Raw genomic sequence first — 14,375 nt, forward strand, 5'->3', positions numbered from 1 at the left:
TGCACAGATGTTAAAAAAGGAAGAAAATATGTTTATCAAATGGAAAAAGGGGGGGAATATCTAAAGAATATAATGCGGTCTGCAGAGTCTGTAGGGCAAGTGTCAGAAAAGGTAAAGCTAATAATGAATTGAGGCTTGCAACAGAGGCCAAAAGCAATAAAAGGATTTTGGGCGTTATGTCAAAAGCAAAAGAAAAGTCAAAGATTCTATTGGATGCTTATAAGATGAAAATGGTGAGTTGGTTAGGAATTTAAAAGTTCGGCCTTCTCAACATCATTCCTATTTTGTAACTGTACTCTCAAAGTAGATGGAACATCAAGTGATCTTCCCTGTGCTATTGGGGGAATAAAAGAATGCAGACTATCTATAAGCAGAGAGATGGTGAGGGAACACCTAGGTAGCTTAAATTAATTCAAGGCGTTGAACCTGGGACCTCCTGTGCTCCAGTGGCTCTCCCTGTTGGGATATATGGCTTTTGGACAGTTTCCCTGCATACTTTAACCTTGTTCCCAGATCCTGCTATCCAGTTTCTGTTCTGGCTCTGCCTTCCTCTGATTAGGCTTGCTATATAAACTTGGCCCTGATCCCACCTTCACAGCACTGTTTGATCAAACTCCACTTGCCTGTTCCTCTGCAGTTTCTGCAAGACCTCCAGTTATGGACTTCTGGCTTCCCTTCAGACTTCACTACACACCTCATCTCTCTACACTGCAAACTGAGACTTCCTGTTACTGACTCCGGTCTCTTCCTTGACTACTCTCCAGACCTGCGGTTATTACACCTGAGGCTCCACCTTAGTGCCTGAAATCGCTACATCAAATCTACAGGTCCAGATGAATTACATCCTAGGATACTAAAGGAGATAGCAGAGGTAATTACTGATCCACTCACCATAATCTTTGAAAATTCCTGGAGAACAAGAGAAGTCCCAGAAGATTGGAGAAGGGTAAAAGTGTCCCTATCTTCAAAAGAAAAAAAGGAAGAAGGTTGAGCCAGGAGACTATAGGCCTGTGAGTCTGACTTCTATACTGAGAAAGATCTTTCAACAAATTTATTAAACAGCATGAATGGCAGGTAGTTGGATAAAAATGGAGTAATTAACCGGAGCCAGCATGGATTTGTGACAAACAAGTCATGCCAGACTAATCCAATTTCCTATGACAGAATCACTGACTGGGTTGTTCAGGAAAATGCAGTAGATATAGCATAGTAAATGTTGACTCCTGCAAAGTATTTGATAAAGTATCTCATACCATCCTTGTTGAAAATAATGACCAAATATGGGATCGATAAGGCAACTGCTGGGTGGCTTGATAACTGGCTTAGTGATTGCACTCAGAGGGGTCATAAATAGCTGCACATGCAACTGGAAGAGTGTCTCAAGTAGGATACCACAAGGCTCTGTCCTAGGCTGAATGTTGTTCAACATTATTATAAATGATCTGGAGGAGGGAGTTGATCACATTTGCTGAAAACACAAAGCTAGGAGGGATAGCTAACACTAGAGAAGAGAGAAGGAGAATTTAAAAAGATCTGGACAAGCTTGAAAAGTGAGCTGCGACTAAAGGCTCATTTACAGACAAAGACAAGTGAGCTGTGACTAAAGGCTAATTTACACGCAAAGACAATCTTTCAAATGATTGAAATATTGACAGTTCTAGCGATCATTTGATCATTAGCACTTTATCAGCTTCATTTGCATGTAAATGAGCCTCCAGCAGCTGTTTGCAAATCCAAGCATGTGGTCTGGACTTTGCACTCAGCTGCATTGTCTTCACAGTGGCTGCCAGCTGAATTCAATGTAATCAACTGCTCCCGTGGAGAACACAGTGTGCGGTCCCAGCTATCTCTCTGTGGCTGAACGATTGATTTTATGCTCACCTAAAAATCATCGTTCAGCTGAGGAGTGAAAGATGGAAGTGTTTACACGCCAAGATTATTACTCAAAAGCCATTGTTTGAAGGAATTTTGAGCGATAAACATTGCGTGTAAATGGGGCTTTACACAATGGTCTTTTGTAGAGGAAAACAAAATCCTACATCTGGGCAAAAAAAGGTGACAAAAGCACATACAGAATGAAAGGAATTATGCTAAGTGGCAGCAGATGTGAAATCTGGTTGGATTTTCTAAAAGATTACAAACTAAACATGAGTCAACAATGTGATGCAGCAGAAGCAAAAAAACTAACACAATTCTAGGATGTATTAAAGGGGTTGTCCCGCGGCAGCAAGTGGGTCTATACACTTCTGTATGGCCATATTAATGCACTTTGTAATATACATTGTGCATTAATTATGAGCCATACAGAAGTTATAAAAAGTTTTATACTTACCTGCTCCGTTGCTAGCGTCCTCGTCTCCATGGTGCCGACTAATTTTCGCCCTCCGATGGCCAAATTAGCCGCGCTTGCGCAGTCCGGGTCTTCTGCTTTCTTCTATGGAGCCTTTCGTGCAGGATGCCGGCTCCGTGTAGCTCCGCCCCGTCATGTGCCGATTCCAGCCAATCAGGAGGCTGGAATCGGCAATGGACCGCACAGAAGAGCTGCGGTCCACGGAAGAAGAGGATTCCGGCGGCCATCTTCACAGGTAAGTATAGAAGTCACCGGAGCGCGGGGATTAAGGTAAGCGCTCCGGTAAGCTTTCTGTACGTCCCTGCATCAGGGTTGTCTCGCGCCGAACGGGGGGGGGGTTGAAAAAAAAAAAACCCGTTTCGGCGCGGGACAACCCCTTTAAGAGAAGTGTAGAGTCTAGATCAGCGTTCCCCCAACTCCAGTCCTCAGGGACCCTCAACAGGTCCTCTTTTCAGGATTTCCTCAGTATAGTACATGTGATGTGATTATTGTCAGTGCCTCAGACATTGCCACAGGTGTTCTTACTATAGGATTTCCTGAAAACATGACCTGTTGGGGGTCCCTGAGGACTGGAGTTGGGGAACACTGGTCTAGATCACGTGAGGTAATTATCCCCCTCTTCTATTTCTTAGTCAGACCTCATCTGGAATACTGTGTCCAGTTCTGCGCACCCCAATTTAAAAAAAGACAAAGTGGAGCAAGTTCAAAGAAGAGTTACCAAGATGGTGAGCAGTCTGCAAATCATGTCCCATGAGGAACGGTTAAAGGATCTGGGAATATTTAGCTTGTGAGAAAGAAGGCTGAGGGGAGACTTAATAGCTGTCTACAAATATCTGAAGGGCTGTCACACTGCAGAGGGATCAGCCCTATTCTCATTTGTACAAGGAAAGACTAGAAGCAATGGGATGAAACTGAAAGGGAGGAGACACAGATTAGATATTAGAAAAACTTTCTGACAGTGAGGGTGATCAATGAGTGCAACAGGTTACCACGAGAGGTGGTGAGTTCTCCTTCAATGGAAGTGTTTAAAGGCTGGACAAATATCTGTCTGGGATGATTTAGTGAATACTGCACTGAGCAGGGGGTTGGACCCGATGACCCTGGAGGTCCCTTCCAACTCTACCATTCTAGGATTCTTAAAAGATCTGCAACATTCTAATCTACATCGGAGCAGATTTATGAAACTTCAAAAAGGAAAACTTGCCTATAGCAACCACAGTGCAGGTTTAATTTTGTATTCTGATCTTTGATTACAGTGAGAAACTTGCCAACATTAGCGCGTGAAGAAAAGTAGAGCAGTTTGACCCTTACAACCAATCAGGTCACTGCTTTTTTTTTTTTTCCAAAGATCCTGTTGGTTGCTATGTGCAACGGCCATGCAGTAATTTCTCCAACTCTCTCACTAATTTCTGTGTGCAGCACGGTGGAATAGGACAGCACCATCTAAATACCAGGAACACCTTCCATTGTGTGTGAATTTCATTTTTCAACTTTTGCTTTGGATTCATAATATTAATGTTACAGCAATGATCTGCTACCTGCGACTCTCCAGCTGCTGCAAAACTGCCAATTCTCAACACACAGGGACTAGCAGTTTTATGTCAGCTGGAAAACTACAGGTTACCACCTCTGCGCAATAGTACAGAAACGCAAGTGGCCATACCTACTAATGCACAAGTACAAAGACAGGCGCACACCAGTTCCCAGCAGCATGCAGACAGCAAGCAGAATAAGATATAAGAAAATGGTACCTGGTTTATGGCTGATTGTGTATTTGCAATGCCATGCAACGTCCCGTGTTTTCAGAACCTGGCACATGGGACACCTTACCCAACCCCAGGGCTGAGATACGTGTTGATCCTTGTAAGAGGACATGGGTGTGACCAAATTCCACAAGTACAGGATTCACTCAGTATAAACTATCATTTACCTTAGTGAGATTTCCTATATAGTCTGTACTCTGCTCAACCAAATGATTCTAGGGCCGCTTCAATTTTTGTGTTTTTGCATGGCGTTCTTCTAAGGCCACGTGCAGTCAATGGCCTACCATGTGTTCATCGAGGAGAAAGCTGAACTGAGCCAACAGGAAATGAAGTTAACCTCACTTTTCTAGTACAGCTGCTACTTTGTTCAAGTGATCGAAAGAGGGTCACATCAGTTGGACCTCTGCTGATTGGACATTTATTTTTTAACGTAGCCGAATGCCAAGCCTGATGAGATGACCCCTTTTAAAAACGGGAAAGGCAGGCATGATTTTCCTTTCTGCCCATCATAAATCCTTTAACCCCTTCAGTTGTGGGTTTCTTACCACCCTGTCGTGCTCACCAAGGCAGGTTTTTTTTTTTTTAATGGGAAAATCATTTAATTTCAACTAATTTTCCAGTCGCGTTCCAAGAGCCATAACTTTTTCATTTTTTCATTGACACAGCCATATGAGGGCTTGTTTTTTTGCAGGGCAAGTTGTACTTTTTGATGGCATCATTTTTGGGTACATATAATGTATTGCCTAACTTTTGTAAAAAACTTTGTAGGGAGATTGGGGGGAAAAAAAAGGACATTCTGCCGTTTGCTTTTTGGATTTCATTTTAATGGTGTTCAGCGCGCAGAATAATGAATGTGATAACATTATTCTCTGAGTCAACGCGATTCCGGCGATACCAAGTTTATACAGTTTCTTTTATGTTTTGCTATTTTTGTACATTTAAAACACTTTTTGTTCTTAAAGTTTGCTTTTGTGTTGCCACATTCCAAGAGCCGTAATAATTTTGTTTTTCCATTGCCAGAGCTCTAGACGGTCGTGTTTATTGCGGGATGAACTCCAGTCTTCATTTAACTATTTTTTAGGAACATGTAAAATTTTGATCGCTTTTTATTACATTTTTTTTCTAGGGGCAAGATTAACAAAATCTGTAATTCTGGCATGTTTTTTTTATTTTTCACTGCATTCTCTGAGCTGTATAAATAATATATTAAAGTCATTCTACAGGCCAGTACGATTATGCCAATACCAAATTGTAATAGGTTTCTTCTTTTTCGCGACTTTTTCACAGTTTTAAGAAAAAGTAATAAAAGTTTAAATCACCCCCCTTTTGCCATATCTATAATTAAAAAATCTAAATCGTAAAAAGAAAAATACATATTTGGTATTGCTGCGTCTAAAAAAGTCCAATTTATCAAAGTAGTCCATTATTTACTCCACATGGTGAACGTAGTCCAAAAAAAAAAAAAAAACGCTAGAAATGCACTTTTTCAGTTACCCTGTTTCCCAGAAAAAACGCAATAAAAGCGATAAAAAAATTGTCGTATGAATCTGGAGTGGTCCCATAGAATAAAGTTATGTCATTTTTGTTGCAGTTTGTGCACCATAGAAACAATATGCACTGAAAGATGACGGAATGTCATTTTTTATTTTCATTTTACTCCACTTAGAATTTTGTAAAAGTTCTTCAGTACATTATATGGTACATTAAATAGCACCTTTGAAAAATACAAATCGTCCTGCAAAAAACAAGCCCTCATACAGCGACGTCAATAAATAAATAAAGGAGTTATGATTTTTTTAAACGGGGGAGAGGAAAAAAAGAAAAAGGGGGAAAAAAAAGGGGGCTGCATCATTAGGGGGTTAAATAATGTACTAACTTCCTTCTGGGTCAGTACGAGGATGCAGGGATCCCACATGTGTAATTTTGTTTTTAATTTTTTACAAAGTAAAGGGGGAAAAGTGTTTTTATTTTTTTTAATTTCTGTCCCATTAGGGGACTTTCACAGAGACCCATCAGGACCCCTTGATCACATTCAGAGGTCCAATAGTGACAGCCCTTTACACGTTAAAGTCACATAGACCGCAGCATGTAAAGGGTTAACACAGCAGAGATAGGAGCTTTTCTCAATTCTCTGCTGTATAAGAGCTGGTGCTTGATATCCTGTAACAGCTGAGCACCAGCTCTCCCTGTCACAGGGACCATCTGCTGGCTTCTGACAAGCCGATGGTCTTTGTCGCAACCTGTAAACAAAGCAGTGCAGGAGTTTGAAGATAGAAGTGGGAAGTTGCTGGCAAATTGGTTCTATCTTCCTGCTTCTTTTTTCAAAGTCCTGCACTGTTCTGTGTGGGACTGTGCAGGCAGAGCACACTGCCACAGCTTATAGCATTGTGCTCTGCAGGTCCCATAGTGAAACATAGCCCGGAAATCTATGGGCAGTGATCGTCCCGGAAAATTTCCGGGCGTCCTACTCAAGGGGTTAATCCCACAGCAATGAGACTGGATAGATGCCAGATTATGAAATATTCTGGAGTATGAGACACTATTTACATTTAATATACTACTTAGACTAAGTGCATACTTGCATAATGTCCTTGTTACGTCTGCAATAAAAGGGCATTTTTTCATATGTGTGCAGTTCTGTGTGGCCTTTGTATTCAGTCCATGTGTCCATTTTTCTTCTCTGCATATAATGCATTTTTTACCTCTGCCAAAAAAACCTCAAAACAAACCCAATTCATTTTCTAAAGATGCAGAAAAAAAAAAAAAAGACTCCATCCATGTGCTTTCCATTTTTTTTTGTCTCCCCCTTGACTTGAATGGGCAAGACTCATCCATAAAACAGATCGGACTAGTGCGTGCGCTGAGTTTAACGCAAGTCTGTGTCGTGCTCCATAGAATGTGAGACTCTATGCTGCCCGCCTGTAGTCATATATATGTTTTGTTTTTTTTAACAGGACTACACACGGATGGAAAATAAAAAATAAAAAACCGCTAGTGTCTGAGGCTTAAAGGATAGAAAAAGTTCAGGAAGGGAACCCAGAAGAACACGTTAACCCCAAATCTACCATGATGTTTTTTTCTTAATAGAAACACTCCAGACAAAATCAATACACGTTGGGACAAATCAAGTAATGTAGTTGGCACCAGTTTTCTAGAGTCAAAAAGTTGCCATTATTTCTTCAGCTACAGCTTATTTTCAGGGTAGGGCTAATAGGTCAAGCCCCACCCACCCGCCCCAAAATCCTTGCATATGTGATGCTACAAAATCACGGTATTGCTGTGAGAAGACGCAGCGATATCACATGGACCAGCGATGTGACATCACAGCGATTTTCCCGTGGTGATGCCGTGTCGCCCGTGTGAAGGAGGCCCAATACTGAACTGCTTGATTACTCCTCCTCACTCCTGAAAAAAAAACATGTTATACCAATAAAAATTGGATTTAAAAAAAAAAAAAAACATGTTAAGTTACAATAGAATGTTTACAGTTGCCAGAAAAAGTAAGTATCCAAAATTGGTTCCTATAAAAAAAATAATGCCATACAGCTTATATTTCAAGCCCTTCCCCGAAAATCATTGCTGTGGGGGTTGCCTGCAACCCACTTCTTGCAATGGGGCTGCAGCTGTGCTAACACCATTGAAAGCAATGGGATAGCATCCAAGTCTTCTGCCACAGTTATGACAGCTATGGCAGAGGATTCCTTCATCCCAGTGGTCCCAGCAGGTATGAAGGAATCCCCTGCCACAGCTGTCACAACTGTGGCAGAAGTCCGCGATATACTCCCTCTGTTTTCAATGGGGCTAGCACTGCTGCCGCTGGCCCCATTGAAAGTAATGAGCGATATTGCCGATTTTTCTCTGTGCTGCGAGGCTGGAGGGGAAAAAAAAAAAAAAAATCACAAATTAGTATGAAACCATTGAAAATCAACGCTTTCATAATCATGGCTCTCACATCGCAAGAAAAAATATCGCTAGTGGGTAGGCACCCTAAACCACATGAACGGTATAACTGCTTGTGTGTTATTAGTTCAATCAGATTGTGTTCTGCTAGTAATTCAAAAGGGTTCACTGACTTTCTTGCAACTGCAAAATAGAATTTCAATTTTCTGTAATAATTGAGATTTTACCAATAATAATAAAAAAAACACAGACGAAACAAGAAAATAACTAAACATGAACTTTATTTTTTTTTTTATCAGTTTTCTTATTAGTTTTTTTTAATCTGTCCGATTCTTAATCTGTTTATTTTTTTTTGTTCTTTTTGGTACATTGTGTACAAAATTGGTGCTCCGGACAGGCTGTGAGATGACAGGAGGATAATGGAGGAGACCAAAGAGTGGTGGAGAGAGGGAGAGAGGAAAGAGGGGAAAATACAAGAAAAAAAAATACACTAAGCCCCTTTCCCGCTTAACTTTACTATTCCCGCCCTCACACACAAAATACGGGGCAGGAACAACATCCCCCCTCTGCCTCTCTCTCTCCACGACAAGACCAGAGTCCACATTTGCGAAACGACGAAGCAGGTCTTGGGTTCGGTCCGGAGAGGCCGTCTACACTGATAATGGATGAGATTGGACACAGTCGTCAGACTCGGAAAACAAAAATAGAACGTAATAATCATTGGCCTCTCTGGCTTTACCGCCCCCACACTTCCTGCGCCATATGACAGTGGCCGGAGATGGGGGAAGGGTTTTCCCTCTGTGCTGCTGTGGCCGCTCGATCTGTGGAACAGGACATTGTGCTGTTAAAAGTATATGGCTTTTAGGCCGGTTATTTGACAAGCAATTAGCCCTTTTGCTGAACGAGTCGGGGGCGTCTCTGCCAACAGCAAAAGAGTTAAAGCAATTGGTTAAAAATAAAGAGATGGCACAGTACACGTCGAGTGGGTGAGTGTTCTCTTTTTTTTTCACGTGATGGCGGCACCCTCTGCCCCTGCCTCCAGAATTGACTATAGTTTTATTTACATATATATATTTATATATTAATTTCCCCTAGGTTCATGGCTTTTTTTTAAAGGTTTTACAGTTAACGATAAACATCAAAAAGAGACAGTGGGGTAAAATAAAAAAAATTTAAGAAACAGAACCAAAAAAAAAAATCTAAACATTTCTGGTAAAATAACACGGCACTGCGAGAATAAAAAACATCCACCCACCCCCCATGAGAAAAAAAAATAGACAATATACACAGCCCAGTCAATGACTTCCTGTCAAACAGGAAATGGTTACAAAGCAGTTCATTGGCTCCCAACTGTCTCATAAATATCATGAATTCTACAGAAGGTGTGGGATCAGACACTGATTGGACATATCCCTGCTTTATAATCCCAACCCAAACTATGAGGAGCTCCGCCTACTAGACACGCTTATATCAAAATGCAGCCAATTGAAACCATATTCTACTGTATAACTAGGTGGGTACATACAGTAGCAAAAATCAATGTGGCACCCCCACTTCTCCCCAACCCCTTATTCTGGGCTCTTCGGATTTTGTACTTTAAAAAAAAAAAAAAAAAAAAAATCAGGCTAGGCCCCGCCCCCCCTTCATTAAGAGTATTACAAGGGAGGGATGAGGCTAAAACTACCTGGACCCCTTGCATTCATCTTCATACACACATGTCCTTGATTAATTATTTGAAGGAGGGTAAATCGAATCAGTATTTTCTCCTTAATAACATTTTTCACATAAGATATTGAGTATGCACTTTTTTGTTTTTTTACTTTCATTAATGCCCAGAACTTCTTGGGAAAAAAATAATCTGGTTGCCATTGGAAACAGACAAATAAGCTTCAGTCTGCTGTCAGACATGTGACCTAATAGCTTAGCTCTGTCACGTGAACTCCCATAATGCACTGCTTTCTAAAAAGGATTGCTAATGTATCTTTGGATGTGAATGTTAAGGAAAACTATAAACTCAAAATCAGGACAAAATAAATAAACCAAGAGGTCCTCCTCAGTTTTGACAGATTTATATTGCAATATTATTTTTTGTCTATAGCATTGGTCTCCCTGACCTTTTCCGGTTGTTACAAAACTACAACATGGGGGCCGTCAGGGAATGCTGGGAGTTGTAGTTTTGAAACAAGGAGAACTCCACAGGTTGGAAATCATTCCCTATGCTATAATAAACACTAAATCAAGCTTAAAATGTGCAGTAGATAAAATAGAAGAAAATAAATATTTTTTTCCCCCTAATTAATCCAAGGCTACCAGTACATACTGAATTTGTAGTTCAAAAACAGGCTGGGAGTCCTAAAATGACCCTATGAATCAGCACAGGCGGTAAGCCTACAAATGTGTGCACAAATGTCTCCATGTAGCCTAAAGAAGTAGCAGGGGGCTTTGTAGTTCTTTCATAAGTATATTGGTATGGTATACTGCCCACATGCAAGCAATGTAGGAGTAGGGGGACCCCAATTACCCTACAACAAGGAATGCAGAAATAGTACTGGATCATTAAAAAAACGAAGCACCCAAATCTGCTACATCCCCCGTTTTCTATCATGATTGGTGGACCTCAACAATCACTCAAGGATGAATTGATACGTCATCAATGCTTATAGTGGGAAACTCCTTAAAGTAGCAGGGGGTAAATGTAAAGAAAGTTTTTGCAGTATACTCCCCTCTTGATACATAAAGAATAACCAATTCCACTCTCCTATGTATTGACAATAAATAACAGTGGATTAAGGGCAGCTCACCATTGTGTCCTCTATTGTGCACACAAAGGCATCACTTTCAATGGGAGTAGGCATCATCCACATCATCCTCTGCCCTCAGCCTGCATTCACAGGGGGACAATATTGTGGCAGTCTTTAAGATGTGCAATATGAAGAGAGTTTAGCGATCCCATCTACTCATTGCTCCCATGAAATGTGTGATGGGTTCAGATGCTATTGTTACTGCATGTTGCAGTTCATCCTCTAGTCACACGAAAAGCTGCAAGCAGAAACGTGTTGGATCCTTTCCTTGTTTTGTGTAAGGGTGCGAATAAGAACCAGTATGCAATGTTCCTCTATGAGTGTGGCCTATAGCAGATCAGTGGGAATATACTCTGCGCTGTACGTCTAAGCTTTGTTATAGCAGTGCTGCCGTCTTTGGGGGCATCAGGTCTCCAGGGCTTTGATGAGGTTAATAGTCTTCCCTCTGCACCCCCAGCCCAAAAATGCCATAAAATAACCCAAGCTTTTAATAAAACTATGTGAGCTGCACCCGGCCTGTGATCCAGATAACCATCTTTTCTAGATAAATCATTTGGAGAAGGCCACAGACTCGGCAATTACAGCACAAGGCAGCTCTGGATTGTGGAGGTAAATGGCTTCTTGTTGTCTTTATTCGCTCTTGGTTTTTCGAATACCCGTCTGCCGCTGGCTCCTATATTATACATACTGTGTATACATACATTTACCAGTTCAGCTTACCCTGATAAGGTATTCCGGGCATTTACAATGGATAGCATATCCTTACGATAGGTTATTAGTAATTGATCGGCAGGGTTCTGCCACTTGCGATCCTCATTGATCCTCTGGCCCGCTGTCAGTGCAGTGGGGCCGGACGTCCACATCGCTGGTCAGGGACGGAAGTGTAGTAAAAAGTTTCTTTCCAATTGTAATCAATGGAAGCAATGCCTTCTATTACACCTCCGACCCTGACTACCGATACAGATATCCTGCCACGCTGCACTGACAGCAGGCCGATGAATCAGCTAATCTGCAAGAATCCTGAGCGGCTGATCCCTGCATGCAGCGCCTTTGCTTCCATCCAAAAGCTGGGCAGAAAGTGGGCAGACCCCATTATAGTCAATGAAGTCTGCCCAGCGCTGTTCATTTCCTTCCAGGGACGGAACCGTTCAGCCGCAGAGATTCCCCTTCCTGCTCCCCGAACAGAGCAGGAAAGTAGAATCCCCAAGCAGAGGTGAAACCACCCCTATCCATAGGCCGTATCTATAACTGCAGCTCAGCTCCATTCAGTTTAATAAGAGTGAGCTGCAATACCAGACACCACCTATAGAGAAGGGTGGTGCTGTGCCTAGAACAGTATAGGAGATCCCTTTTCTAGTCCCAGATAACCCCATCAACAGAGGGCTGGAGGAACAAAACACTTCTTAAATCTAAAAGGAGGTATATCGCCTGCACTCATTGAAGGTTTACTTTTCAGGACTCTGGAAAAGCTGACGGTGCCTCAAGTGGGAGCTCCGATGGTGGGTGTTTTCTCTTTCATGGGGAGGGTGTACTTCATGGCCCGAAAAGCATTTGCTTTTAGCAACACATGGCAAAATTTAGAAAAACAAAAATAATTTTTTTACAGTTTTGCATGAGTCTCATCAATAAAATGGCCCAAGTCTGAAAAGTCACTAAAGACTAAATCTACCATTACAACCACTTGTTTATTGCTCCAAAACAGCTAAAAGAAAAACGCCTTGCACATCACATTGCCTAAAAATCTCCTACCGTTTTAAGTATACAGCCTCTATGTAGCCCTACATATCTCCCTGGCTACAGACTACACCTGTATGTAGTCAGATCATACAACAATGTGTTGTTACGCTTCTCCATCCATCGGGACAACTTCAGTATTAGACTACAAGCAAGCCCTGTGACATGTAAGTCTTTATGGGAGCTGTATACACAAAACGATCGCTTATTTGTATTTTGCTACATTCAATATTTTAGATGCATTGGAATAATAATAAAAACAATGGCTGCAAAAGTCTACATACTCCATCATATACAGATGTAGCAAATGTCAAGTTAACAACAATGTGCTACAATGCTGTAAACAGAGTTATTGCGATGCACCAATCATGTTAAAGATGGCTACATCTGTATCTGTATGTAATCCTGCAGCAAAATCATTGGGGTATTCTACAGACACCCACCCTACATAGGCCAAGATTTCTGGTCATTAAAATTAACCCCTTCTTGAACACCCTCCTCTGCTGCTACTAGTGCTGCAAGGAGGATGGGTACAGCTCCCTCCACGTGACCGGCCTGGTTTCATGGGCATAAGCACGGAGTACACGGATTTGCTTACAGCACACCCATTGCTTCCTTCAGTTTCCTCGAATCACTCATGTTCTCCCTTTTAAACCTGTGACTTACGGCTGCATCCCCTCCCTCGTCGGCCCTCATTTCCTTGCTGGGGTTTGAGCTTTGCTGATTTCTGCCTAATTAAGGTGATTAAACAAACATCATGCTTTTAATAGTGGGCCCACATTGGCACAAATCACCGAGCACCCATGTCTCGTTATCCAGGCCATCACTAGGGGCACTGCCCTGTCTCTGTACACCTTTCCTTTTCATGTCCTAGAGGTGCGTGGAAATCCAGGGGCTTTATATTCTGGGCAGCAGACTCAAAATTCGTAAGCATCAAGTTTGGTGATGGATCAAGGCATGTGTGTATGAATGCATGGGTCTCAGTTGAGCCATACAGTACAGTTTCCCTTTTTTGACCCTTTCCTATCTCTACAGTTGCTCCTTTGTAAATATCCACCCATAAAAAAAATACTTATTGTTCTTCCAGTTTCAGGGACCTTTGCAGTGTTTATCTTGCATACATCAAGGTCAGTCCTCTAAATCAAGTCAATGACCCCCCCACCCCTTCCCTTAGTTGTAAGGAGCTCAGCAGCATCCAACATGGCCGACCCCCTTGCAACAGCAAGGCTAATTCTTTCTCCTATGTCGTCTCTATACCTTCCTACTACCCCGTTGCCCACCCTCCATAGATAAGATAAAATAAAAAAATCAGGTTATTAATACTGTGTTGGGATTTTTTTTTCTTCTGTGTCTTTTGTTTTTTTGTCTTCTCTTAAATAAAAAACTCCTCCTTCCTCTTGTGGTTTTCTCCTCCGTTTAGAAATGCTTCTCGGGCTTCTCCGTGCTCATCCAGTCCGCTAGCTTCGTGAGTCAGGTATGAGCCTATGAAAGAGTCACAGACTGAAGTTAGAAGGAGGTGGGGGCAAAGACTGATTTGATATGTGTAGGCAGATGTTTAGGGGCATACAAAGGACACAGGCACCATTTACTGACAACCGCCCAAAGCCACATGGAAGTAAATGTACCCCTGTCATCTTCTATCTGTGTGCAAAGGCATAGCAAATATATATAACAGCCTGGCAGGAGAAAGGAGACATAACATTATGGTCTGAAGAGTGCCAAGACTGTGTACTAACTACTTATTTTCTAGAACAGGGTCTCCAAACTTCAGTCCTCAAGGCCCCCCAATGGGTCAGGTTTTCAGGATTTCCATAGTATCGCACAGGT

At 41.8% G+C, this 14,375-nt stretch overlaps 1 protein-coding gene across 1 annotated transcript in view; it reads right to left on the reverse strand.

Moving 5' to 3' along the window:
* Nucleotides 1-8,277: 8,277 nt before the first annotated feature.
* The window catches only part of CADM4 (cell adhesion molecule 4), a 337,496-nt gene continuing 331,398 nt past the window's right edge, over nt 8,278-14,375 (reverse strand). The window contains exon 9 of the mRNA XM_066607102.1: nt 8,278-14,030. Within this exon, the coding sequence (XP_066463199.1) occupies nt 13,921-14,030 (110 nt within the window). The 3' untranslated portion in view covers nt 8,278-13,920. The remainder of the gene's footprint in view (nt 14,031-14,375) is intronic.

The sequence above is a fragment of the Eleutherodactylus coqui genome, chromosome 6, assembly GCF_035609145.1.
Source record: "Eleutherodactylus coqui strain aEleCoq1 chromosome 6, aEleCoq1.hap1, whole genome shotgun sequence".
In the NCBI taxonomy this organism is placed as follows: Eukaryota; Metazoa; Chordata; class Amphibia; order Anura; family Eleutherodactylidae; genus Eleutherodactylus; species Eleutherodactylus coqui.